This window comes from Ochotona curzoniae, unplaced genomic scaffold, assembly GCF_017591425.1.
Source record: "Ochotona curzoniae isolate NIBS_2020 unplaced genomic scaffold, NIBS_Ocur_1.0 contig_3819, whole genome shotgun sequence".
NCBI lineage: Eukaryota > Metazoa > Chordata > Mammalia > Lagomorpha > Ochotonidae > Ochotona > Ochotona curzoniae.
In genome coordinates, this window is record NW_024466004.1 from 6,884,131 (window position 1) to 6,911,458 (window position 27,328).

The 27,328-nt window shown below is 54.7% G+C and overlaps 1 protein-coding gene across 1 annotated transcript in view; it reads left to right on the plus strand.

The window, feature by feature from the left end:
- The first annotated feature begins 442 nt into the window (after positions 1–442).
- FOXP4 (forkhead box P4) overlaps positions 443–27,328 on the plus strand; it is a 49,898-nt gene continuing 23,012 nt past the window's right edge. The window contains exons 1-2 of the mRNA XM_040983351.1: positions 443–521; positions 20,413–20,645. Coding sequence (XP_040839285.1) covers positions 20,430–20,645 — 216 coding nt within the window. The 5' untranslated portion in view covers positions 443–521; positions 20,413–20,429. The remainder of the gene's footprint in view (positions 522–20,412; positions 20,646–27,328) is intronic.

Below are 27,328 nucleotides of genomic sequence, written 5' to 3' on the forward strand. Positions count from 1 at the left end.
GCGCCGCCCGCTCGCAGCCACTCGCAGCCCGGGCGCAGTCGCAGCCCCTCGGAGTGTGCAGCCGGCCGGCCCTGCGGATCGGACGGTGCGGCCGGCGGCCGGGACGGAGCCCCCCACGGCCCGCGGAGAGGGCGCGGCGCGGGCGGCGGCGCAGGCGGCGGCGGCGGCGCGGCGGGGAGGAGCCCGGGGCCGGAACCAGGGCTGGGCCGGGGGGCGGGGACGCCGGGGTCCTGGAGCCCAGGAGCCGGAGCAGCGAGCGAGCGAGCGTCGCGGGAGCACCGGGAAGGAGGAGAAGCGGCACCCGGGGCGAGCCGAGCTGCTCACAAAGTGCGATGCCCCGGCGGGGCTGAAGCGCGCGGCGGCGAGGAGGACGCCCGGGAGCGGCGCGGCGCGGGCCGGCGCGGAGGGGCAGCCCCGGCGGGCGGCGGCGGCGGCGGCGGGCCCGGCTGCGCCCCGAGCGAGCCCCATGCCCGGCGCGGACTGACGGGCCGGAGCCCGCACGGAGCGACCGGGCGGGACAGGTAAGGTGGCGGGTCGGGCCGGCACCGAGTGGGGGCTGGGCCGGAGCCCAGACCAACTCCCTCACTCGGCGCACTCTCTCGCCTGCTTCTGGCTCACTTTGTGTTTGCAAACTGCCCGCCGCAGCCGCGCCGGGCGCCGGGAGGAGCCGGGCCCCGGCCGGCGCACTTTGTTCCAACGAGGGCCAGCCCCGGCGCGCTGACCCCACGCAGCCGCGACACTCCGCCCCCGGCCCGGGCCCCCGCGGGCAGGAGCTCCGCAGGGAACAGGTGGGGGCCGCGGCGCGCCGACCGGGAAGGGGGGAGGGGGCGGCCCGGAGGCCGGAGGAGTGGTGGTGCTGCTGGTGGTGGTGGTGGGGCCGTTGGAGGGGGCCCCTGAAAGCCGGCCTCCCCACCAACTGCGGCGCCTCCGCCCCCTGCCTGGCCGCAGGGGATGGGGTGTAAGGAGGGCGCGACACCCCGTTGCCTCGAGTCAGACAAAGACTGCTTCCCGGGCCGGACCGGCCGGGGCTGGGAAGGGAATCGGGCTTCTCCCCCCCACGCTCGCCGCCCAGCTCCAATCTGCGCGGGACACCCTGAGACGCACCACTAGCCGAGGGACCCGAGGCTTGGCCCGGGTTCCACCGAGGGCACCCCACCTTGGAAGCGCCGGGAGCTTTCGTCCGCTTCTCCCCATTCCTCGCACGGCTCTGAGATCGAGTGGAAAAGTTCTTGGGGACTTAGGAGCGTCTGGAAATGGTCCTTAGGACTTTGTGCGCCGCCAGAGAATGGGGGGCCCTATTGGACTACTCGCCTCGTTTGGGGAGAGCTTCCACCCCACCTTGGAGGGGGCGGCCAGTGCCCGGAGTCCAGTGGGGAAGAATGTCCCGGCGTAACCAAACTGGACCTCACCTTCCATCCCAGACCGGGGCCTCTGCTGTCGCCCCACGGCGACCCCTGTACTTCTCCCAGACCGATCCCGGCGACGCTCCCGCCTCGCGCGCCCTTCAGCAGCAAACTTCCTTGAGTTGTGCCGGAAGAAAGAGCCTTTGGCGCTAGCATTCGGGGGTACCCCCGAATGTCCTGGGCTCCTGGCCATTGCATGTGTTAAATTTAATGATTTCGCGGGATGCGGATTCGGACACAGAGGCCCCGATGGCGGCGGATCTGCCTTCTCCCGCCTAACTGGGGCCACCTGTGAACCGGCTGGCGCCCCCACCGCCACCGCCTTGGCTGGAGGGAAGGGATAGGGGTCTCCGAGCCGGAGCTTGGCCCGCACCTCCCGTCTCTGCCTCCCCCCCTTCCCCGGTCTTTTGCCAGCGGTCGCCAGGTGGATCCTCCCTCCGCTCTGTCGGCACCTGGGAGTTGGTATCCGGAGGCCAGTGCCCTGGCGCAGGCCCGCACGACCGCTGGCTGCAACACCGAAGCTAGGGCTATGGTGAAGGGACCCCGGAGGAGCAAACCTAGCCCTGAGGCAGCCCCTCAGGCGGTTTCCATGGAAGTCCAGGTGTATTTTGGCCAATGCGGGTTTTCTTTTTTTTTTTTTTTAAACCTGAACTTGAGCATCTTCTTGTGGGTGTCCAAGTGCCCGCCTTGGCCCCCCGGGGACTGAACTGGGTTGCGTCTGGAAGGAATTTGGGGCGGGCGGGCAGATTCTGGAGTAATGGCTGGGGTTTGCCCAGGTGCCCTGCAGGTGGTGAGTGCTGCTGGTGGCCGACGAGGGTCGCATCCATTCCCATTGCCAGCCCTTTGGCTGACTGCCGGCAAAGGCTGTGCATCCAAGCAGCACTGGGTGCCCCGAGCTCCCCGAGCTTAGCAGGTGAGCTTAGAGTTTGGCCTGGGGCCCTGCACCAGGGTGCCCAAAGGGCTCACCTAGGACAACTTCTGCCCACCCCCTCAGGGAGGGCTGCAGGCTTACTTGCTTTTTTTTTTTTTTTTTTTTCTTTCAACTTGAGAAACTTTGTCTCGAAGAGCTCTTTGTCGCCTGGTGGGAGGAGGGAGGACGCCAGGACTGTACTGGGGGCCTCTGGGCTGCGTGCAGGCTCCCCTGGCTGCTGACCTCTGAGTACCTACACAGTTTGTGCTGGGGGGCTCCCCATCTGGCGGTGTTCCAGGCTCTTGGGCAGCCAGGTGGAGGGGGAGGAGATGGTGCTGTTGCTGCAGGAGGACCCCCTTGGCCCCACATCAAGGCCCCCAGCCCGTACCCCGCCACATCTAAGTCTTTCCTCGTGGCCCCTCAGGGCCTGCTTTCTCCTGGTGCTGGCCTTGGCACCAAGTTTCTCCTGGCACTAATGGTTGTCCCTTCCCCCCGGACTTCTGTCTTTCTCCAGTCCTGGGCAGATTCCCTGGGATTGGGGAACCCCTGAACCCTGGAAGGAAATGGCCAGATACCAAGGCTGGACAATGGTGGAGACAGGGCCAACTGTCTGGGCCAGCAGCTTTCTGTGTGGGTGCCTGTTAGGGCACCCCTTCGCCTCCCCAGACACCCCATCCCCCTTCTGCCTTGGGCCAGAAACTTCCTTTCTGGCTTCAGGCAGGTAGGTCGCTTCTTGCCTGGAATGTGCATATCCTGCTGGGCCCCTACTCTAAACACACTTCTTCCTTGGTGGAGGGGGAGGGGAGGAAAGGGGGAAGATGGGACACTTTCTTTTGATGCAGTAATTCCCTACACCTCTGCTGAGCCCCCCATTCTGCCTGGGCAGGTTCCTAGGCTGGGTACTGGGGATGCCCAGGCCATGAAGGCTGGGGTGTGCTCCCTGGATCCCAGTTTGTTGGGGTTGGAGAGACAGCCAGACTTTCCCAGCAAAGAAAAGGGTGGGAGCTGTCTCTCTGTTTCAGAGTACAAGTATGAGCGGGGAGGGGAGGGTCTCTTCCCCAGGGAGCTAGAAACCTACCCTGCTGGTCCTGTTCCCTCTGCCCCTGGACCTTAGCCCTGAAAGGTTCTTAGGACCTCATCCCCAGTGCTAACCCCACACTTCCATCCCAAGCAGGTACAATGGCTTTGCTTCTTCTGATAGCTCCCACCATGTTTCTGCCAACCAGGGGCCCTGGCAGGACTCCTTCTTTTCTCAAGTAGCACTGCTCCCGCCGGTCTCTCAGACTTTGGGAAAGCAGGTGTGGTGTTTAAAACCGGACACTGAGGGTCAGTGGGCTGATTGGGCATCCTTGAGACTTAAGTGGGGCCCAGGGCAAGGAATCGGTGGGGGGCGGGGGTGTCCCTGGCACAACAGTACTTGTGAGTAGAAAGGGCCTTGGAGGTTGGTGGTAGAGATGGTACTCTGGGGAGCTTAATTAAGCTCTTGGAACCTTAATTTTCTTGGACTGTAAAGTAGGTCAGTACTTACTCCCCACCACCGAGAGGCTGGGAGCTGAAGAACGGATGTGAAGTACCTTGCTTGATGTTTGCCTCGGGGAGTGCCAGTCTAGGGGTGACTTTTTGTGTGCGGTCATTTTTTGTTGTTGGTTGGCTAGCGCTGTCCCAGCTGGATGTTGAACTGTGTACTGGAAATGCTGGACTCTTCACCTTCATTTTGTTGAGTTGGGGAAAAAGAAGCCCTGAGAGAGGAGACTTGCCGATGATGACACTGTGATGACGCAGTAGCCGAGGTGGGACTGTAGCCCAGGCTCTGCCTCCCAGTGTAACCCTTAGGGCTCCAGTCACTGCTGCATGCAGGGGGTCCAGTTCCTCTCACCCCTTTCCTCCTGCTCCTTCTCCCAAAGTTGTCCGTGGAGCTGGGAGGAGGAAGCAGGAGCGAGCTCCTCCTGGCTTAAGAAGGAAGGTTTCCAGAGTTTGCAAGCTCTTAGCTACTTAGCTGTAGGGCAGGTGTAATGCAGCAGGTCGCCGGCCAGCCTGGGACCTCCGCCTGAATGGCTCATGTCAAAGAGGGAAAAACAAACTTCCCCACAGCCTGAAGTGCCGGCTCCGGCTCGTCTTCGGCAGCGGACGGCAGCTGCCCCAGCGTTGCAGTGTGGAAAAGTGGCGCCCCACTCACAGCTACTTCTGCCATGCCGGGAACCAAAGCAGGAGCCCTCCCAGTTTTTTGGCATGCTCTGTGACTGTTCTGCGGATGGAGGGCTCGGTGAGGGAGAGAGAGCTCCTGGGTTCTTGCAGAGCCTTTGCTGCAGACAGCAGCTCACATACATTAGAAGAAAGCAGGAGCAAAAGGTCCCTGTGTCGACAGGGTGTTGGGCTGTGGCAATCAGAGCTGCGGGGGGCCACTGGGCCTCCGCCTGGCTGCTCCCCGCCTGGCATACAGGATTACAATCTCCTGGCTCTTCTTCCAGCACAGCCCTGCTCACCTTTTTTTTTCTAGCCTGGTTAACAGTCCCACCTCCCTGGGCTGAATCCTCTACTCTCCCCCTCCCTGCCGCACCCCACTCTCACCTCCCCCTCTCACCAAGCCTGAGGCTGGGTGGGGTCAGTTGGTGGTGCAATATGGCAATGGTATTTCCCGCCCAGGGAGGTTCTGATGGCACCTGAACTGGTTGGGGGGGGGAGGGGTCGGGGAACAGAATGGTGGATTTTCCTGGACTGTGCAAAGTCTGGAGAATCCAGACCTTCTGGCATTTGTTCAAGGGAGTCAGAGCTGATGGGAATGGAAGTTATCCAGGATTCTGACTGGCAGGAAGGGAGGAAGGGCTGTGAAATGCTGGCCTAGGGAATGGAGTTGTATCCATTCAGCACACGTGGAGGAGTACCTACTGTGCGCAGGGACATGTAAGAGAAACCCGGGGAAGAGGTGATCTGACAGGTGCCTCCCTCGCAGTTTGGAAAAATCTGAGCAGGTACAGGAGTGCCTGTCTGCTGGTGGGTACTGGCTGTCTGTGGCAGGCTCTGGCCTGATGTCCGCTAGTAAGGTGGAATGTTGATACTGGCCTGGAGAGAGTCCTGGGCAGGACCTTGTGGCCTGAAGGCAAATTGAGGAGTGGGCAGCTGAGGCTGGAGGGCAGGAAGTGGTGAAGTAGGGTTAAGAGTTCTGGCTGCACGTTCCTAGGAGGAGGTTTCTTTTTTCTTTTCTTTCATTCATTTACTTTTATTTTTATCGGAAAGTCAGATATACAGAGAGGAGGAGAAATAGAGAGGAAGATCTTTCAACTGTTGATTCACTCTTCAAGCAGCAGAGCTGCCAGAGCTGAGCTGATCCGAAACCAGGAGCCCCCCAGCCTCTTCTGGGTCTCCCACGTGTGTGCAGGGCCTCAAGCTTTGGGTCCATTAGGGGGAGGTTTCTATATTTTTTTTGAGTAGTTGGTGTTTCCAGGAGAAGTTGGGCCAAGGGAAGGTGGTAGTACATCCCCCACTTCCCCTGCCCCTCCCAGGGTGGAAAGTTCTCCAGCACACACAGCTCCTGTCCTGGAAGGAAACAAATGGGCTAGTGAGAATCTGAGCATAAGAAGGAGCCTCAGGTTGCCTGAAGGGCAGCAGCTGTAAGCACTCAGGCCGGATTCTGAAGGCTTTTGGCTCTCTAGAAGGGAGCTGCAGGTGCCACTGAGAAAGGGCTGTGTCCAGGGTATGGAGTCACCTCTCCTTGGGGAAGCCTCCAGGATCCTCACCTGCAACCCCTTCCCCGCCTGGCTACCCCGCCGCAGCTCAGTGTGCCCCTCCCCTGCGGCTTTGGGCTGATCTACCACCAGGGGAGTGTACAGCCAGAGTGCGCTTGACAGTGGCTGGCGGTGGGGCAGCATGGAGATTTGAGCTTGGGAATGCAGTGCCTCTTATTTGAGGTCCTCCCCTGGATGCGGAGAATAAATGCAGCACCAGGCAGCTCCAACTGGTGTCTGGGGTACTAGGGAGGCTCAGGCCTCCTGGCCTGTGTCTTTCAGAGTGGGCCACCCACGCTGTGTGCTCAGGAAGATTCTGTGAGTCTGGGTGGTAAACGGTCTGGACCCTTCTTGGGTACACCATGAGGGGCCCCAGGAAGTGCCCAGTCATCAACTTCTTTTCAAAGATTTATTTTATTTTCATTGGAAAGTGAGATATATGGAGAGGAGGAGAAACAGAGGAAGATCTTCTGTCCATTGACTCACTCCCCAAGCGGCCACAACGGCTGGAGCTGCCGGAAGCTGAGCCAATACGATGCCAGGAGTCAGGAGTTGAGCCTCCTCCAGGTCTCTCAACTGAGTGCAGGGTCCCAAGATTTTGGGCCATCCTCGACTGCTTTCCCAGGGAGCAGGATGGGAAGCAGGGCCGCCAAGATTAGAACCTGCGCCCATATGGGATCCCTGCACATGCAAGAAGACTAACCGCTAGGCTACTGCACTGGTCCCCTAGTGATCAACTTCTTAAGCCAGCTGGTCCTCTCTGGGTTTGGGGGAGGGAGCACCTGTGGGCCTCTCTCATCACCCCCACCTCTCCTTCCCGAAGCTGTGTGTTAGGAACCAGATGGAAGTGCCCTGGAGGGCCCCACACATTCCCTCTTTGTTCCAGCAGTATCCCGAGCCTCCTGCCCAGTGGGTTCACCCAAAAGGGGCACTGTGGAGCCCCAGGGCTGGGGACCTGGCCACCCCTGCCTGTCTCCTCTTTCCCAATTAGGCACAGGAACCTGATTAAAAGGGGTGCTGCCTATCCCCCTCCCCCCGATTTCCATCAGTGAGATTTCCCTTCATCAGAATCTCACATCCTCCAGAAATTAATTTGATGCCTCTTGTTATCAATTAATTGAATCTCGTAGGGGGAGAGAGAGAGCTGCACAAGGCAGGCAAGACAGGCTTTGGCTTGGCCCTCGTGCTTTGCCGTTACCCCTCCCCCTTCACACCGGGACAGCTTCCCCTTTCCTGCCATCTCTGTTCTCCTGCCTTGTTTTTAATTTTACGTATTTCTTAAAACAAAACCACTGCTCTAAGACTCATACTTTTGGAGACTGTGGGATGGAGGGCCAAGGGAAATCCTCTACCCTGCACACCCCCCTTGTGATCTCTCTTTAAATAAACAAAACCTCACCCTCAGAATTTGGCCCTGAGCTTGACCTGGTATGCTGCAGGGGCTGCTAGTGAGAAACTTGGGGAGAGTGGTGGTAGGGAGGGCACAGATTACACTCCATTTGGAGGAAGCTGGCCACAGGACCAAGTGGGGGTGGGAGTTCTCCGCTGACTGTCTCAGTGTTTGCTCTGTTTCCACCTTTTCTAGAAGAGCTAGGGTTAGGAAGCAATGCCCCATACAGGGCTGACAATGTAGGGCAGAGGGCATAGGTGTGTGGTACCTGCCGGCGTGTGCATACCCCATTCCCAGGGCAGGCATTTTCACAGGCATGTGGCAGCCCTGGGTTCTGTTCCCTGAAAGTGAAAGCTGCGATTTGGGAAGATGATTCTAGAAGGCTTTTCTCTTAGGAAATCTGGGAGTGAATCATGGCAGGTGGAAGGAGGTGGTCACCAGAGACACTCCAGAAGAGTTGTGCTTGTCCTCACCCTCACAGCGGCAGGTGGGGGTCACTGTTACTGTCGCTTGAGAGACCCAGGCCCACACAGGTGACTGGATCCTGCCTCTGGGGAGGAAGTGCTGACCGTGAGGGCCAAAGTCCCAAATGTACCATCTTCACCGCATGACACACGCTGCCTGTTACTCTGGTGAACATCTTCAGTGTGGCCACCGGCTCTGAGCCGGCCTTTTTGCATGGCAAGGATGGACTGTGACCCAGTTACAGCCACTGCCTCTTGGTGCCCCTCTGCCTCTTCCATGGCCTCCCCGGGGACCAGCTGAGCCCTGAAGGGCATTTATTAGGGTCATCCTCCCAGCTCCAGTGTTCTCCAAGGAAAACCTAGCGAGCCCTCCTCTGAAAGACTAGGATAAGGTGCAATAAGAACTCAGAAGGCCTGTGAGGACCACCCTGCCCCCCACCCAAATCAGATGCCACAGAGAACTGGTGCTCTTGGGCAGCCGACCTGGGGGGAATGCTGAGGCCTTGGGACTCCAGGAGCCTATTCCAACTGAAGGCAAACCAACTGTGCCTGGTGAGCCCATCTGTAAAAACCATCAGTCTCCACCCCACCTTTCTTTCTTTGTGGACTTTTTTATTTTATTTTATTATTATTTTTTTAATTGGAAAGGCGGATATACAGAGAGGAGAGACAGAGAGGAAGATCTTCCGTCCGATGATTCACTCCCCAAGTGAGCGCAATGGCTGATGCTGTGCCGATCCGAAGCCAGGAGCCTCTTCTGGGTCTCCTGCGCGGGTGCAGGGTCCCAAAGCTTTGGGCCGTCCTCCACTGCTCTCTCGGGCCACAGGCAGGGAGCTGGAAGGGAAGCAGGGCTTCCGGGATAGAACCGGCGCCCATATGGGATCCCGGGCGTGCAAGGCGAGGACCTTAACCACTGTGCCACTGCGCCACCGCGCCGGGCCCTCTTTGTGGACTTTTTCTGCTGGGGGTGATAGCCACTTCCTCTCAAGGAGGGACTCATTGGGAACAGGAGGAGAGCCAGGGGAGGACCCTGCACCACTGCAGATTGTCCTGTGGCTGGGTTCTGGGTGCCTCTGAGTCATGCCCAAGAAGACCCCTTGGAATTCCAGGGCCCAGGGAGGGCCAGGCCAGTGTTCTATAGCAGGCTGGCTGGAGCTTTTTCTCTTGTGCCCATGGGAGTTCCTGATGCCAAGGACACCCATAGGCTCACAACCAGGCTCCAGATGGCCATCCAGGCCCTGGGCAAGTTGCTCCTACCCCCTTCGCCGGCAGGCCCCCCACGGAAGACGTCACTATTTAATTAGCCATCTCTGATTAACCAAACTTGGCATTCGGCTTCTCTTGCCCTCATCTTTCCCAGCTCCGAATCAATGGCTTTGATATGCTAATTAGGGAGTAATTTAATTTCAAAAGGCCGCAATTAACAAGGGTGTTGTGGACATGCTGTAGTTAAGCGGAGTAATCTAATTTGCATTAGTAACAAGCAGGGACTAATTAGAAGCTTAATTAGACACTTAGATGGCTCTTATGTTTACTTTCTTAATGAGATGGAGTGGGATCTTTGGTTCCCGCTCGCTCTTTCCACGTTGTGGTGAAGTCTTCCTTCTGGTAGGAAGGCATGAGGAGGGATGCCCCTCTTCCAGGGCCTGGTAGAGGTGTTCTGGGGCCAGGGCCAGCCGAAGGTGGACTGGTGGGTAGTGGTGAGGGATATGTGCGTTCTGTGAGGATGTGAGGATGGCGGGGCACATGCCTCTGGCCGGCCGCCTCTAAGGCCAGGTGCAGGGGAAGAACATTGGTTTGGAGGTCAGCAGGGCCACCTGGTTTGGGTTTGGCTCAGCCACTTTGCAGCCAAGTGACCTTGTCAAATTCCGGAGCAAATCCCTGGAGGTGTGATTCCTGCCTGTCAGTTCAGCACAGGCCTGTGGGAAGGAGCTCTGAGGACTCTGTCACTGAGAATTGAACAGGTTCGTGTCTGGTGTGCTGGAGCCCCTGGCAGGCTTTCCAGGGGCCTGCTCCCATGCAGGTTGCACCGACCTGCACTTGGTGTGTAAGGGCAGAGCTTCTCAACCCTAATTGCATTTGAGCTTCAGAACACTTGAGAAAGCTTTGCTTTTTTCACATATCCAAGCCCAGGTCCAACTCCTTGTCAGATATAGCAGATTAGCTACAATGGCGGTGCTTTTCTTTAGCATTCTCCCAGGTGAGTCTGCTGTGTTGGGGCAACTTCAGAAAGTTTCTGAAAAGTGGAATTTAAAGGCAAGTTTAACTTAAAATCCATGCATAGTTTACTCCTAATGTGCATGTTTCTTGAGCTTTTTGAAGGTATGGATCTCAAAAATGTTTTGTGCTGTAATAAACTTTTTTTAAGGTATGTTTACTTTATATTTGAAAAGCACATTATATAGAGAGAGGAGAGACAAAGATCTTCCATGCACTGCTTCAAGCCCCCAAAAATGTTCTCCATGATCAGAGATGGGCAGTTCAAAGCTGGGAACCAGGAACTTCTGGTCTCCCACAAGGGTGCAGGGTCCCAGGTGTTTGGGCCATACTCTATTACTTTACCAGGCCACCAGCAGGGAGCTAGATCAGAGAAGTGGAGCAGCTGGGACTTGAACTGGTACCTGTATGGGAAGTTCAGTTTGCCAGGCTGCTGGCCCTATAGTAAACTTTTAAATTCAGTGTTTTCGTTTTGTTTCCCAACAGTGAGCATGTTAGCAAAGTTTAATGAAGAGAATGCACCTGACAGACCAGGTGGGCATCTCAGATACAGAACTGAGAGCAAAAGCCTCCTTGTAGAAGCTGCACTTACCTATCAGCATGCTTCTCACCTGCGTGTCACTTTTTTCCTCCGTCCAGTCATGAGTCACCTAAGAGCAAGTACTGTTTTATTCATCCGGTGTTTGTCCAGGCCCTAGGACCCTGCATGTTGAGAGTCAAGTGCAGGGAAAGGTCCCCAGGCCCAGCCATGTGTCCAGTGCACTCACCCAGATTTGACTGAGTATGTCTGGTTGCATTCTCAGTGTTCCCTGCGGGATCCAAGGACCATGCTGGAGGAAGAGCTGGGAGGAGTGGAGGGAAGTGAATAGGAAGGCCAGGGCCTGTGGGCTTTCTTGAGACGCAGGTGCACTGCTGTAGGTGGGGAAGACAGGTACCAGTTTTATACACATCAGAGAAAAATGTATCAAAAGCATCAGTAATGTAAGTTACACCTTTTAAACCTGTATCCTAGGCAAATGGTCAAAAAATGCAGAGCATCCTCTTCCCAGAAACGAGTTACCTGCAGAGTCATAGAAAAAAAAATTAGTAAGCAAATAAATAAATAAGGTAATAGCCTAGATGTTACTCAAGGGGATAGGCTAAATAACTTCTGGAACATGCAGCCCACCAAGCAACTATATGACCATTAAATGCCGATGCTTAAAATTATTTGAAGTCATGTGGAAATGCTTGTGATAGTAAGTGGCGAGTGGAAAAGTCGGAACATTCAATCTGCACACAGATTATGACCCCAGCCTCATTTTTAAATGTTTATGTACCATATGCGAGCGAAAGGGGGTTGACTGCAGGGAGAGATCACCAGAAGGCTAGAGCACTGCTTGCTAAGAGTGTAAGCACTCTTTGTATTTTTTTCCTCCCAAAATATTTTACTGAAATATTAGTAACTTTTAGAATTAGAAAATGAAGTGGTGGGTATGGCACGATAACCCAGTGGCTAAAGTCTTCACCTAACATGTGCAGGACTCCATATGGGCACCAGTTCATGTGTGTCCTGACTGTTCCACTTCCCATCCAGCTCCCTGTTTGTGGCCTGGGAAAGCAGTTGAGGATGGCTCAAAGCCTGGGGACCCTGCACCTTCAGATTGGCTCAGCTCAGGCTGTTGTGGCCACATGGGGAGTGAACCAGCAGATGGAAAATCTTTCACCCTCCTTCTCTCTGTAAATTTGACTTTCCAATAAAGGTAAATAAATCTTGAAAAAAAAAAGAAGTTGAAGGGGCTTCGGGCCCAGTGCAAAGGCTCAGTGGCTAAAATACTTGCCTTGTAAGCACCGGATTTCCATATGGGCACCGATTTATGTCCCAGCTGCTCTGCTTCAGTTCTGTTCTACTTTTCCATTAAAAATAAATAATTAAAAAGAAAGAAAGGGAAAAAAATGAAGTGGCTTGAAGTTTGGGAGAGAACCTGGGACAGTGCCCAGTGGCAGCTTCCCCTCCCAGATGGAAGGCTTTGTAGTGGCCTTGCAATTAGGGGTGTCTTATTTCTGCCCCTTGTTCTAAGCTCTAAGAGCCCTCCAGCCTCCATGCTCAGGAGAGGTCTTGAGTGGCCCCAATAGTTGGGGCAGGTGGCTCCTAGGACCTTACAAGCCATTTAGGAAGATCCTCAGGCTTGGCCACACAGGCAGAGATGAGAGTGAGGGTTGGGTGGGCTAATGTATCAGCCTCTGACCCCTGCAAAGTGGATCCCCAACTTCAGGGAGGGCAGGGATTCAGAGAAGGGTCAGGTAACGTCAGGAAGGAGGAGAATAATGTTTGACTAGGGAGAGAAGCTTCTGGCCTCGGCAGACAGCCCAGCAGCGATGGTACTCTCATCCCCAGAACTGGCTAGGAGCAGTAGCCACGTGTTCACCCTTGATTCCCCTTGACACTCCTCAAGTGCCAGGCACAGGGTTGGGAAGGAGGCATGGGATCAGTTTTGAAACCATAGCCCAGGGCCTGGTGCATGGCCTAGTGGCTAAAGTCCTGGCCTTTCATGCCCTCTGGGATCCCATATGGGCATAGGTTCTAATCCCAGCAGCCCAACTTCCCATCCAGCTCCCTGCTTGTGGCCCGGAAAGCAGTCGAGGATGGCCCAAAGCCTTGAGACCCTGTGCCCATGTGGCAGACCTGGAAGAGGCTCCTGGTTCCTGGCTTCTGATCAGCTCAGCTCTGGCTATTGCGGCTGCTTGGGGAGTGAATCATCGGACGGAAGATCTTCCTCTCTGTCTCTCCTCTCTGTATATCTGACTTTTCAATTAAAAAAATAATAATAAATCCTAAAAAATTAGAAAGAAACCATAGCCCAGAATTAGGCTGAATTTTCAGACTACCAAGAGCAACTAATGTCTTTTTCATGCAGTTAATATATATATATATTTGAAAATGTGACAGGAAGAAACAGAGATCTTGTACCTGCTGGTTCACTCCCCAAATGGCTATAACAACCAAGTATAGGCCAAACTGGAGTCAAGAGCCAGTAACTCCATTCGGGTTTCCCACATGGGTGGCAGGAACCCAAGCACTTGACCTTCTTCCACTGCTTTCCCAGGAGTGTTCACAAACAGCTGGAACTGAAGCAGGGTAGCTGGGAAGGACTTCAGCCAATGTTTGGATATAGGATGCTGATGCCACAAGTGCAAGCTTTCAGTTGCTATGCCGCAGAGCAGGACGCCTATGCAGCGTCTTGCTTCCCTCCAAGCAACCTTGAAGGAAAAGCTTATTGGTATTAGGCCCCTTGCTTCAGATAAGGAAAGCAAGACTCAGACAGGTGACCTCAGACCTCAGTGTTACCAAGATAATCAGAGAAGGCCAGGGAATGGGGAAGCAGGTAGGATGGCATGAGAGTGGCAGGCGAAATAAGGTGGAGGACAAGTGGCTGCAGCCCATGGACCTTCCATGGGAGCCCGTGGACCTCTGGGCCCAAGCTGACATGGGAGAGCAGTTCCTAGGCCTCCGTAGGGAGACGCAGCCTTCCAGTTGCAGGGAGGGTCACTGCTCATGGCTCTGAAAAGCTCTGTGCTTTCTGTTCCTTGACTTGAATAAAAAGCTGATAACAAGAAGACTAGAAAGGAAAGAAGAGGCAAAAGGAAATGAGAATGGAAGACATTCCTGCTCTGTCCTATGTAGTATCCTACAAATCTATATTATCCAGAAGTAGGTCCGTTTCTGAGGCTCAGCTCTGCAAATCCTGAAACTCCTGGCTTCTCTTTCATAACTATGGGCATTTGCACAATTCTGCTTCCCTTGCGTTCCCTCTGCCTGGCCCACGCCTACTCACTGTATTTCTGTGCCTAACTGCAATTGGCTCAAGAGTGCATGCCTTCCTGGACCTTCTCCGTCTAAATGCTATCCCATTTATCTCCTGAACTCACATGGGATAGAACTCTTTTTTTTTTTTTTTTTTTTAAGCGAATTCATTCACTTGTGCCCTGATGTATCACTTGGCTCTTCCCTTGGGCATGTAAGCTCCACCAGAGCAGGGCATGCACCCTGTGCTGTCCAGGTTAGCACACTCACAGAATTAGGGGCACTGAGATATTCAAGTATTTGTTGAAGCCCTGGATGGTGGCAGGCTCTTTGCTGATGATGTGTGCTCCTGGCCAACCATTGGAGGAGAGAGGGGGATGACTTTGCAGACCTCCACTGGGCTCAGGGATACCCTACACAAAGCTCAAAAGCTTTTGGAGAGGAATCAGGTGTTTGAGGCCACCAAGAAGCTTGTGACCAAAGTACAACATCAGCATCACCTAGAAACTGCTCAGAAATACATTCTCAGGCCCAGTCTTGCAGTTACTCAGCCAGACTCTCTGGGGTTGGGATCCAGTGATGTGTGTGGGTGTGATTTTTGTTTGTTTGTTTGTTTGGTGTGTTTGTTTATGTGGTTTGCTGTGCCAGGCCCCACTCAGGTGCCTGGAGTTTCATCTGGGTGTCCCATGTGGATGCAGAAACCCAAGGACTTGCACCATTTCTTGCTGCTTTCCCAGGTGCATTAGGGAGCTGGATTGGAAGTGGAATAGCTGGGACTAAAACCAAACTGGTGCCCCTGTGGGAAGCTGGTATCACAGGTGGTGGCTTAACCCATGATGTCACAACACCTGTGCTGTGTGTTTCAGCAGCTTAGAGGTGAAATGCTCTGAAGTTTATGATCTCCCCCCGCCCCAGTCTAAGTTTTTGCCCATTTTGCACCTTCCTATTCTGTTTTCAGAAGTTCTATCTGGCTGTTATTGCAATCTGCATCCTAATCTTTTTTGGAGATAGAAATTATATCCATGAAGGTACTTCAGAAAGTCCATAGAAAATGTAATTTACAAAATAAGCTTGTCTGGATGCAAAAAATATTTTTTAAATAAGATTTACTTATTTTTGTTGGAAAGGCAGGTTTACAGAGAGAAGAGGCAGATAGAAAGATCTTCCATCTGCTGGTTCACTCCCCAAATGGCCGCAACAGTCCTAGCTGAGCCATAGCCTCTTCTTGGTCTTCCATGTGAATGCAAGGTCCCAAGGCTTTGGGCCATCCTCTGCTGCTCTCCCAGGCTATGAGTAGGGATTAGATGAGAATTAGAGCAGCTGGGACATGAACCAGCACCCATATAGGATGCCAAAATTTATAGGCAGAGGATTAGCCAATGGATCCATAATGCCTACTTTGCCTCACCCCCAAGAATTCTTGAACTACACAAAGGTTTTTCATAATGCACATTCTTTTCCCTATAGATTTTAGGAAGACCCTCTCAGATGCATGGATTTAAAACTGTTTTGCACCAAAATAAGCTTATTGTTTGATGCCACTTTCCACAAACGTTCTGAAGTCCTCATATGATAACTGTTTATAGTTCAGGTCTCATTATAGGAGGAGGGAAGGAGCAGCCACCTTGTCCAGGGTGCAGATAAGCTTGTGCTGGAGGTTCAGGCTGGACTCCAGTGTATCAGCCTCTGGTGTCAGGCTCCTAGCTCTGCTCCCTTCCAATAGATCCTAGGCTTAACGAGAGCTGGAAGCTGCTTGCTTCTTTGAATTGCAACTATCACCACCCTTCTGGGCACAGGTTACCTGTGGCCACTGCTGCTGAATGCATGGGTGTGCCCAGTGGGGGTACATGTCCCGGAGCACACTGAGGGCTGCTCCCTCCGTTCCCTCTCTCCTTCCCCCACGGGTAAACTCCAGGCATCCATCAGTCTGTTAATTACACTAATTAGAGATCGTGGAGGTGTTAATTGGAAAACCCTGGTATTGTGCCTATTTGGGGAAGAAAACGTCAATAAAAATTAATTGATGAGTTGGCAGTGCCAGCGGCATGGGTTCGCGGCAAGGAGCAGGGTGTCGTGGCAAATGTTACGGCTCAGATTAAATGATTGTTAATTAAAAAGCTACGATAATTGGGCCCAGCGTGATAGTGTAGTGGTTAAGGTACTCGCCTTGCACGTGCTGGGATCCCATATGGTCGCTGATTCTAATCCTGGCGGTCCTGCTTCCCATCCAGCTCCCTGCCTGTGGCCTGGGAAAGCAGTCGAGGATGGTCCAAAGCCTTGGGCCCCTGCACCCACGTCTTGGGACCCTGCACCCACGTGGGAGACCTGGAAGAGCTCCTGGCTCCTGGCCTCGGATTGGTTCAGCTCCAGCTGTTGCAGTCACTTGGGGAGTGAACCATCAGACAGAAGATCTTCCTCTCTGTCTCTTCTCCTCTCTATATCTGACTTTCCAATAAAAATAAATAAGTCTTTAAAAAAAAAAGCTACAGGAATTAATACTTCCTACACCATATCGGCCCGTGAAAAGGCACAAAAGGGTTCTCAGCGTGTGGGGTTCCTCTTATTGTCCCCTCCCCGCAAGGCATCCTTACTATGGGGGTCCCCGTTTTAGCTCCATAGTAGGTAGAGCTGGACACTTCCCCCTAGGGTAGAAGGGCAGGCCTGGGTTAGCTCAGAGAGCATCCCCCACCTTGTATGAAGAGCAGAGAGCCTTGAGGGCAGTAGGCGCTCCCAGCAGCCCACAGGCACCCTCAGTGGAAGAGCAGCTGTGGCTTTGACCCAGCTTCCTTCCTTAGCAGGGAGCCTGTGGGAGCCTCCTACATGCCCCGGCTCAGAATGGGAGACCAGGACCTGCCCAGGTGCTGGACCAGAGCCGCAGACAGAAATCCTGGAGCAGCCAGGGAAGGCTGCGTGGAGGAGGAGAGCAGTCTCAGTGAACCTGATTCCCCTGCTTGTCTACAAAAAGGAGCAGCCAGCCCAAGGAGTAACTTGGGTTAGGAGCAGTGACTTGGCCAAGGTCACACACCTGGGTCTTGAGACCAGACAATCTGATTCCTGGAGTTGCTTCCTTTCTCTGCAGGGTTGTGTTCCTGCTCCTTGCTGAGCCACCTAGGTGTCTATGGAAGGAGCTCTTGGAGCTGCACCCCAGGAACAGGGCAGGGGGCCCAGTACTCTAGCAGGTAAGGCCTTTTGGGAAAGGTCCATCAGGTGTGACTCTGGAGGACTGACTGGTGGCTTCACGGCACAGGCTTGGCCAGATGGCTGAACTGGCTGGAGCTGAGACCATCTCACTATGTGGGCAGAGGGGAACAGAGGTCCACAGGACAGTAAAGGACAGGGTTGCCACCAGGCTGGTTTATAACTGAGCCCAGTGCCTACCTTCTCACGGACCCTACCCCTCACCCTCAAAGGTACAGGACACAGATACCTAGGCCTGCCTTCTGCAATCCCCCAACACTCTCCCCAGCTGGCTGGGCCCCAGACGCTTGCAGTCTGTGTACTCACAATACAGGGAATAGAGGGATGAGGTTGTGAAACTTGCTTGGGAGAGCCTGCCACCATGGGCTGTTAAGGTGGGATGGGGGACTGTGGGTGGGCAGATAGGAGCAAGGAAAGAAGTGGACTCGTGTGTGTGTGTGTGTGTGTGTGTGTGTGTGTGTGTGTGTGTGTGTGTGTGTGTGTGTGTGTGTGTGTGTGTGTGTGTGTGTGTGTGTGTGTGTAGGCTGAGGGCCCCCGGGAGGGGACAGAGCGTGCCACATGGGAATTAATGCCATTCATACACCCTGCGGAAATGACTTTTCAAATGCATCTAATCTCAAGCATGCAAATGAGAGGCTTGCTTCACCCTGTTTAATATGAATGATCGGCCCTTGAATAGCTATTATTACACGCCACATTGCAGCAATTATGTTGTGCACTGGGCGTCACTCTGGACCCCCTTCCCAAATAAAAAGACAGGAAAGAAAGGGACATGTGTGTGTGCATCCTGGGCCGTCCTTTCTCTGCATTTCCCCAAACTTGCTGCCCCCATCAAGTGTAACTTTGTGGCATTCCTGCAAATGTTGGAAGGGACACACTCCCCTCCCCAACCCTCTCGACAGGGGAAGTGGCTGGCCAGTCTAGTCCCTTTCTCCTGTGCTTGCAGGAACCCCCTGAGACTCTGGTCTTTGTCCCTTGGGTCCCAGGAATTCTCAGATCTCAGAGTGGCTCCCATTGGAATCACACCTCCTCCTTCCCCCATAACTGCTATGCACCCCAGCAGGGCCAAGGTTGGTTGAGAGAGCAGAATGGGCTCCTGCCATCCACCCCCCACACCATTCCCCTCGCAGAGTTGCGATCCAGACCCCAGTTGAGGGGGGTGGTGGGAGTTTGCAGGGGAGGGGGCTGGAGCCTTGGGCTCTGGTGGGAGGAGCATGGTGTCCACCCCATCCATCATTGGGAAGCCACTAGCCCTTAGGCTGACATGGCTATTAAGGCCCAAGACCGAGTGCTCAATCTCTTCTGAACTGTCACCCCCATCGTTGCCTGCACCCCTGGCCCTGTTCCTCTTATGAACCCAGGAGTGGAAGTGAGGTAGTGGGAGGTAAGCCTGCCCCTTGGGGCTCTCGGAGGCCAGAGAGAGGAACTGGGACAGGAAACACTCAAATCACAGAAGGCAAGGGGCTACCCTCACATTGCCTGCCCCCCCTTGCTGCTAGAAGGGACCAGAACAAGTGGCCCAGGAGGTTGGGCAAAGAGAGTTCTTGGGGAGTAAGCAGAGAGACTATGGGGATAGCTTGGGGGGAGAGCAGCACAGCAGCTTCCTCCTGTGGTATTTAATCTGCCACCCCGCCGGTTCAGGGAAACCCTGAGGTTCTGGTCCTGGCTGGGCTGGACAGGGTCACAAGGGTAGGAAGGACCGCTGGCAGAGTCACTGGGCCTTGCTACTTCAGGACCTGGCTGGCCTTGGCCCCTGATGTCTCTGTGCAACCTGGGCCAGGTGAGTGCTGTCCCCCCACCCCACTCATCCCAGGCCTTTATCTTCCAGTTGGTGAAGCTGGAGAAAGGGGCTGGTCAGGGTAGGAGGGAGACGCAGCACACTGGCCAGGTGTACTGCTGGCTTACGGATTGACTTTAAAGGACTCTTGAAAGGTGGGGGTTGGGGCCTGTTGCAGTAGCCTAATGACTAAAGTCCTCGCCTTGCATGCTCCGGGATCCCATATGGGCACCGTTTCTAATCTCAGCGGTCGTGCTTCCCATCCAACTCCCTGCTTGTGGTCTGAGAAAGCAGTTGAGGATGGCCCAAAAGCCTTGGGCCCCTGCACCCACGTAGGAGACCCAAAAGAGGCTCAAGGCTCCTGGCTTCAGATCAGCGCAGTTCCTTGGAAAGCAGCCAAGGACTGCCCAAAGACTTGGGACCCTGCACCCGCGTGGGAGACCCAGAAGAGGCTCTGGGCTCCTGGCTTTGGATCAGCACAGCTCCAGCCATTGCAGCCACTTACTTGGAGAGTGAATCAACGTATAGAAGATCTTTTTCTCTAGCTCTCCTCCTCTCTGTATATGTGACTTTCCAATGAAAATAAAATCTTTTTTTTTTTTTTTTAAAGAGGTAGGAGTTGAATGATTTGACAAACAAGGCTCCTGAGGTTAGGGCAGTTTTTAGATGTGTGAAAGTCAGTGGTGGCTGTAAAACCACATGCTGTTTGACCAAAATCCACGGTGTTCCCCTCCAGGGGATGTGGTGCTGGGGCTTACCCGTGAGCTGCCTCACTGCCCTTGACCTTCCCAGGCATAACCTGTTTCTGGGGGTAGTTTCTGCTGCTGCTGCTTGAATACCATTTCCTGTGTGATAGGGATCAGCTCTAGCTCAGACACCCTGAATCCAAACCCTCACCTTTTCCATCTGTAAGACTGGCTTGGTAATAGCAGCCGACATTGAGCTGCTACTTTGGGCCAGGTGCCTCAGGTTTAGGTTCTTCAAAATGGGAGGTGGGAAGTGGGGTGGGAGGCTCTAGCCGATAAGCCTGGCCAGGCTGGGTTCCTGGGTCCCAGGAGGGACTAGCCAGGGGGCTGTCAGTGCCCTGGGGATCTCCCTTATCTTGATGGGGACCGTTACAAGGCGGGGGTGGGAGGCACTTACCTGTCTCTGCCTTGCCCCACCAATTCCCAGCTGATGCTGGTTCCCCTTCACACTCTGACCTGGATGGCTAGATGGAGACACCCCAACAGGCTAAGGATGCAGTCCCTACCATGCTCTGCTCTCCTGGAAGCCAAGGGAGTGGGAATGTAGGGAAGAGGTGCATGGGGAGGCTCCAGTCTGGAGTTGCCCCTCGCCAGGCCTTAGGGGGATACTACACCCCACATAGGGTGCCCAGGAGCTGGCTCAACAAAGCTGAAGAGCAGCAAGCACCCCAGAATGGAAGTAGGCTGTGAGGTAGTGCTTGTGTTGTGAGGGGCTTTGATTGCTACACTGGATAGAACCTGTCACTTGCCCAACTACCCGTCCATCCAGCCTCAGCCTCTTCCTTACCTTGTCCCCTCCAGGTCCCGCTTAGAGCGACATGATGGTGGAATCTGCCTCGGAGACAATCAGGTCGGCACCATCCGGTCAGAACGGTGTGGGCAGCCTCTCTGGGCAGGCTGATGGTGGTGGCAGCACGGGGGCTGGGACCACAGGGACGGCTGGAGGCAGCACGGGCAGGGACGCAGCCCCTGGCAGCGGAGACAGCAATGGTGAGATGAGCCCAGCGGAACTGCTGCACTTCCAACAGCAACAGGTAGGAGCAGATGCCTCTCCTGGCTGGCCTTGGGGCAGGAGGGGGCACACCAGGCTACATCCCACTTCCTCACAGCCGCACTCTTGTTTTAGTGGCCACTTTGAGCCCGGGGGGGGGGGGGTGCTGAGATGGTAGAACTTGGAACAGTCCCAATGTGCCAAAAGGATGGACAGACGCCTCCAGTTCTAACCACCCCCTCTCAAATCCCCTCCATCCAAGCAGTGAGAAGATTTACATGTCCAGGCACCAGGGGTCAGAACAACTGAGATAAAGCATACAAAGAGGGGCCTCTGTTTGGGGGATTCAGTCTGGGAACCCCTGTCTGTGTATCCTTCTGCCCCCCATCATCCCTGAAGGGAAGATTTCGGGAGTTCAAGCCCAGCCTCTGAGAGGCACCAGGGTGGGGAGTTGGTTGGGTGATGACACAGCAGGGGCCCCAGGTCCTGGCTCCACCCCTGGGGGAGAACGGGGAATCATGCTTGGCAAGTTCAGGAGAACCAGCTCAGCCTGGCCTGGGATTCCCCTCCTCTCCTGTGAGGCTGCTGCTGAAATTGCACCGTCGTAGATGCCCTGGCCAAGAGGGGCTCTGCTAGGAATGGAGAAGCAGGACCCTGGACGCCACTCCCCTCCCTATACCCACACCCCAGCCACAGGCATGTACAGATGCACGTACCTGCTGTGTCCCCCCGCCCCCACTTGATTCTGTAACCGCTGGAGGGTCCTGGCCTTGAACCTGGCTGTCAGTCTGGAAGTGGGACTGCCGGCCAGTTGCAGAATACCAGGATTAAATCCCTGCCAGCAGGGTGATTTGGGTTGCATCTCTAGCCTAGCCTCCCCAAGTTCCAGCCTCATGATCTCTGGGGTAGTCAGGTTCAGGTGCAGCTTGGAAGTGACACCCTCTCCCTACACCCTGACTTGTGCCTATTGTTAGAAGGGAGGACTTTAAAGTCTCTTCCTCTTGCCAACAGTGGAGGCTGGGTCAGAGAGGATCTTAAGGGTCCTTGGAACTCACTGGCCTTTCCCAAGTCTTCCTTCACCACACTCCCTTGGGGAGGAGACCCCCCAGAACCAGTGCTTTCTGTTGGGAGACAGAAGGCCGAAGGACAAACTTTTTTTCCCTTTATTTTTGACAATCTTTACATAGTTAATTAGGGCTAAAAGGTTCAAGGGCTACAGGAAAGTGGGTAAGACTATTATTTCCACATTGTTTTTTTCCTGTATCTGGGGTAAAGGGGGACATAAAGGAAGAAGCCCCACCCCCAGTCTCCCACCCATCCCAGGTCCCTGATGTAGGGCATGCTCCAAGGGTCTTGCTCAAGTGGTTTGGATAGTTCAACAGTGATGAATTGCTGCCAATCTTGTCATTCCAAGCATAATGAAGTTGCTGCAGAATCCACTGATTGACATAGTCCACCTTAGAGTCTCCGTTTGCTCAGTTTTTCACGGCCAACATCTGGCTGGCGTAGTTGACTGATCAGTTCTGTCCTCTGTTGTGATGCCAGGTATCCTCTGCAGGTTCTGATAGACTGCCATATCCTCCATGTGCAGCTGGTTATGCTCTCCACTGCTCCGTCTGAGCCTCTGGGGAGGCTCGGCTCTGGTGCTTGCACTCCATGGCAGACCATGGTTTCTGAGTCCAGCAGTTTGATTGGGGAGATCCCAAAAGAAACTTTGTCTGAGGTGATCCCAGACCAGATTCTTGTGTGTTCTTGCAGGTACAGGGCTCGGTACAGTCCATCGCCACAATCAGCTGGTGGTTGCAATTGCTGGGTCGGTTCTGTTTCCAGCTCTGTCTTCCACTGGAACCAGTGAGAGCTGCAGCCTAGTCAGAGCAACCCACCATAACCCCCACCAGGCCTGCCCCCTGCCCTGGTTCTCATGCTTGCCAGCATGTGTAGTGGACTAGTCCAGTCTGTCCCACATCCCATTCAGCTCGCATACATGCGAAGACAAACTTTCCTCAAAACAATCAGCTCCACCAGGAGCCAAGGAGGCCAGCTCCCCCTCTCCCTGCCTGTGTATGGCGCGCTCCAGGAGCTAGGAAGAACTTGGAGTGGAACTGAGAAGGTTGGGGTGGAGACCGAAGCTGGAAGGTTTCTTTTAGGCAAATGAGTTAAGGGAAGAGTGAGAGGGGTGCCGTTGGGGTGGGGAGGGACAGGACTGCTTGTACCCTGCAGGCTTCCTGGGGCTGCCGTGCACACACCAGCCGTGTCGCACCATCTGTAGTCTGCATTCCAGTTATTCCTGTTTGTTTTGGGGACTATCCCAAAGCCCTGGAAAATCCTATATCTGTTTCACAAATAAACTGGGGTGGGGAACTTGGAGGCAGGCAGAGGGCTGTTTTATCCATTTGGGCTCACGATGGGCATAGTGCCCGCGGCCAAGGAAAATATTTGAGACTTAGAAAAAAAAAAAGAAAGAAAGAAAGATTTTGTTGGCTCCAAACCATGAAAAGATCCCTGCGAAATTAAAACGACAAGCTTTTCTCAGCTTCTCCAGGAGAAGGGAGCTGCCTGGAGGCCCTGCCCCATCCCCTCCATGTCAGGAGGGGGCTGTTGAGTGACACCTCCTTTGGGTGTCCCAGCAGCCACAGGTCCTGTCTGTGGGGTGAGCAGTTGTGGGAAGGAAAACCTGGCTCTTGGGGTTTCCTCGTCTTCCCTCAATCCCAGCCAGGAAGTCCTTAGAGGACAAGCAGATGCCTTCGTCTGGGGCCTTGGGTCTCCATGTGGCAGCACCCTTGTCCCTAGGAGGTCCCTGTCCCCTTTGTATCAATCGTACAGGGGAGGCAGTGAGAGGGAGACCCCGATCTGTGCACCTGATGCAAAGGCTGCAGCTGCACCTCAGCTTCCTAGTTCCCAGCTTAGGACTCAGCACATCTTCCTGTGGCTCCTACCCCAGCCACCATGGGCCTGGAGCACAGTAGGTGCTAAATCAATGTCTGGGTGAGTAAGTGAGACTGTCATTTCCAACCTCAGCAGGCTACAAAGCAATCGCAAAGCAGCCCTGCCCACTGGCCCATCTCTGTGACCGTGGCATTCGGTGGGCGTGGGGCTGTGTGTTCGCCTTGCTGTGTGCTGTGCAGGCTCTCCAGGTGCCTCTGCTTTTGTGTGTCAGTCTCCATCTCTGTGCTCTGGGCAGAGCGGTGCTGGGCTTTGGGTGTAATGAGCTGGCTGAGGAGATATAGACAGGGCTAGTCACAAGTCAGGCCGGCCACTGTTCTCTAGGCTGAGACAAATAGTGCCGAAGAGGGCTCCGCGTCACTGCAGAACAAGAGCTGGCGCTGGTTTCCATGCAACCAGCCAGCCGGGAGTTTGTTTAAACACAGGCCGAGGGGTGACCTGGACTGCCAGGCCCACTCCAACCAGGGTCCCTCCCTGACTGGCTGCCCTAGCTCGGTGTTCAACACCCCAGCGTCCAGCTTCCTTGGTGAGAGTGTGGTAGAGCCACACGCATCTCGGCTGTCTTGGGCCTTTCACCGAGGCTGTGGTCTGCCCCGTCCCCAACCCCTCTGGGAATCTTCCCTGAGGAGGTAGCACAAGGGCCTGCAAATGCCCATAGTGGCCAGTCACACTTGGCAGACACACATGGAACCTGCTTCATGACATGCTGGAATTGGTGACCCCCAGACAGATGCAGGTGTCAGTCCTGCCTCCATCCCCTCCTCCATGGAGGCAGCACCTGCATGCTCGTGTGGTCACTGTCTACCACCATGGTGGTGATCTTTGAAAACTGCCTCTGCATCTTAACCTTGCTTTGGTGTCACCTGTCTGAGAAGGTTCCCAGCTTGGGGTGCTTCCCCCAGTCTCCCCGCAAGCACCCTTTTGAGTTCTCTCATGGAGGCCTGTGAGAGCAGAGGGGAAGGATGAGTCGAATTTAGGGAGGTGGAGGGCCTGGGGACAGAAGCGGGGTTGGGGGGGTGTCTGGTCTTAGGTTTAGTGGGTGCATTGGCCAGCCTGCCTGGGAAGGAGGAGTTGTGGAGAGGGTGATGGGCAGAGCTGCTGGCGGCCACTCTGAAAAGTGTGTGGGGGGGGCCTCCAGGGCGGGCACTGCCATTGTCCACGGGTTGCAGGGGTGACAGGTCAGTGAGGGTCAGCGGAGGGTTGCCTAGCGTCGGGGAACTCCCACTGCAGTTGCTGTGGCAACAGGGCCAAATCCCACCCTGTTCACATCCTGTGAGGAGATTCAAAAGGGCTGGGGGGGCTCTGCACATTAATGGGCTCTTAGCTCCCTCTCCCCACCAACTCCCAAAGAGATGGTGATGGGGGGAGTGGTCAGGGAGGTGGGGGAGGGGAGCAGAAGAATGGAAGAAACTTTTCTTCCCCTTCCCTTCTCTGCCCAGCTCAGGGGGAGGGACTGGTGGTGGTCAGTGGGCCCCGCCCCCACTCACACTTCTCTCCCACACCCTGCCCTTTCATCTCAGGGTCCAGTCCTTCTGGATTCTTCTCTTCCTTCTGGAGAAGCAGTCAGTCCCCAGCCCGAGATTCCAGGCTGTGGGAGGAAGTGGACTGACCTCTCTAGAGAGGAGATGTGGCTTCACACCAGCCCACGCCAGTTCACACCAGCTGCTGTCCTCTCCTCCACCTGAATGGGAGTGGGATTATAAGAGACCAGGTCTGGGCCAGAGCTTCCCCACAGCAACTCCCACCCTTTCTCCCCATTTCTGGGTGGGAGATACTCCTAGGGAGGGAATCCCTGGCTGTGGGGAGGGTCTCCATGGACCATCCCCTCCCCTCCCTCACTCCCTTTCCCCCACAGAGGGCTTGTCCCTGCTCATCAGACAATTGGGGACCGAGTCCATGCAGCATTCCTCTTCCGAGGAGGTGAGTTTTTAGGCGGGCGGGGCTGAAGCCCCCAGGGCAGGGCTTGGCCTAAGAAACCTGGGTGGGTGACCTGGTTTTCATCATTGGGGAGCTGACACCTTGATTCAGAAAAGACTAGCAGGATTCTCCTGGAAAGGAACTTGAGGCCCCCTCCATGTCCCCACCCTAGATCTGGGCCTACTGTTCCTGCAGAATAAATGGCTTGACTCCTCCATCCTGTCCCTGACCTCGGACCCGTCCCTTACCTCAGCACTTGAGGTTGAACCCCAGGAGTAAAGGAAGTCCCCCCCAGGAGCCGCCCACCTCTGCCCGTGCACCCCCAGCCCCTGTGATTTTTGCTCCCTGACATTGTCAGTTGCAGGTCCTTGTCTCCTGTGGCCAGTTCCTTGCAGAGTGCAGGCACTGGCAAGGTACGTAGCAGGGAAGCACCCAGAACCCAGGACTGTACCCAGGACGTGTCTCCCACCCACGTGGGCCCGCCTGTGTTTGTGCATTGCTGGTTTTCATTTTAATGGTTCTAATTTGAGAATGTGCCGATGTCGTTTTTACGAGGTTGGTGTAAAAAAAATTTACAGCCTTTCCCAAAAAGCTTTTTTTTCCCCCCTGCAAGGAGAAAAAAAAAAAGTGTGGAATCAGTTCTGGGGTTGTTATGGTCTCCTCTCCCCTCTCCTCATCTCCCTTCCCTGTGTCATTTCGTGTTTATTTCTCTTTGCTGAGGACAAAGTCTGTCTGGTCAAGAACTTGTTTCTCCCCAGGTCAGTTCCTCTGGTGGCCAGGGCTGGCTGACCTCTGACCTGGTCCTTCACTCTCTGGTCCCTGTAGAGTTGCCATGTTGAGAGGTGGTTAAAGAGTTGCTTTCTGCTTAATTGAAATCAATGAGTACTTATTAGGTACCTACTATTTATTAGCAGTGAGTCAGTGTCTACCCTTGGCAATTTTATCACTTCTGTTCAGGAGTCTTCAATGATTCTTCCTCAAGAGTAAAATGAAATTTTTAAAAAGTTGTTCCTGTACACTGTGGCTCTCATACCCGCTCTGGGCCTCTGCCCTTGGCCACTCTGCTGGTCTCTCCAGTTTAATCATATGCCCAGATAGTCACCTATAATGCGCCAGCTGTTTCCTTCACCTTGAAAATACCTCTTGGAAAAGTCACCTCCTTCTGATGTTTAGCATCCCCCACGAGAGGCTTTTCCTGGCCACGTGGTAGGTGCAGGCAGCCCACTGGCTGTGCTGCCCGCCTTGCATGCTGTGTTACCCATCTGCCTACTGCCTGTTTCAGCCGGTCAGCCTGAGGCCCCCACGAAGACTGCCTGGTCAGCGTCCAGCACCTTGCGTGTGCCTCACATGCTACTGGTCAGTCATTGGAGGTACAGGTGTTGGGCCCTGGGCACGTGCCTCAGGTTTGGGATAGAGTCAGGTGGGCAAGTCCCCTCCAGCACTCTTCCAGGCTGCATTGCAGCCAACACTAGTGAAAACCCGTTATTAAGACAAGTTGGGGATGGGAGGGATGTGGTATGTGTAGGAGATTCATCCTCTGCCCAAGGTGCTAGTGTCCATCCTGGCTGCTCCTACTCAAGGCCTTTGGCCTCTGCACCTACATGGAGACCTGGAAGAAGCTCCTGGCTCCTGGTCAGCCCAGCCCCAGACTTACTGCCTATATGGGGAGTGATCCAGCATATAGATGAAAGATCTCGGTAATTTCAACTTCCAAGTAAAAATAAATAAGTTTGAAAAAAGAGGAAGAAATGGAAAGAGAGAGAGACAAGTTAAGCCCAGCTTTTCTAGAACTCACCAGAGGCAACCAGAAGAGGCGTTGTGTATAACAGGGAGCTGTCTCACACCACCATCCCAGTAGTGGCACAG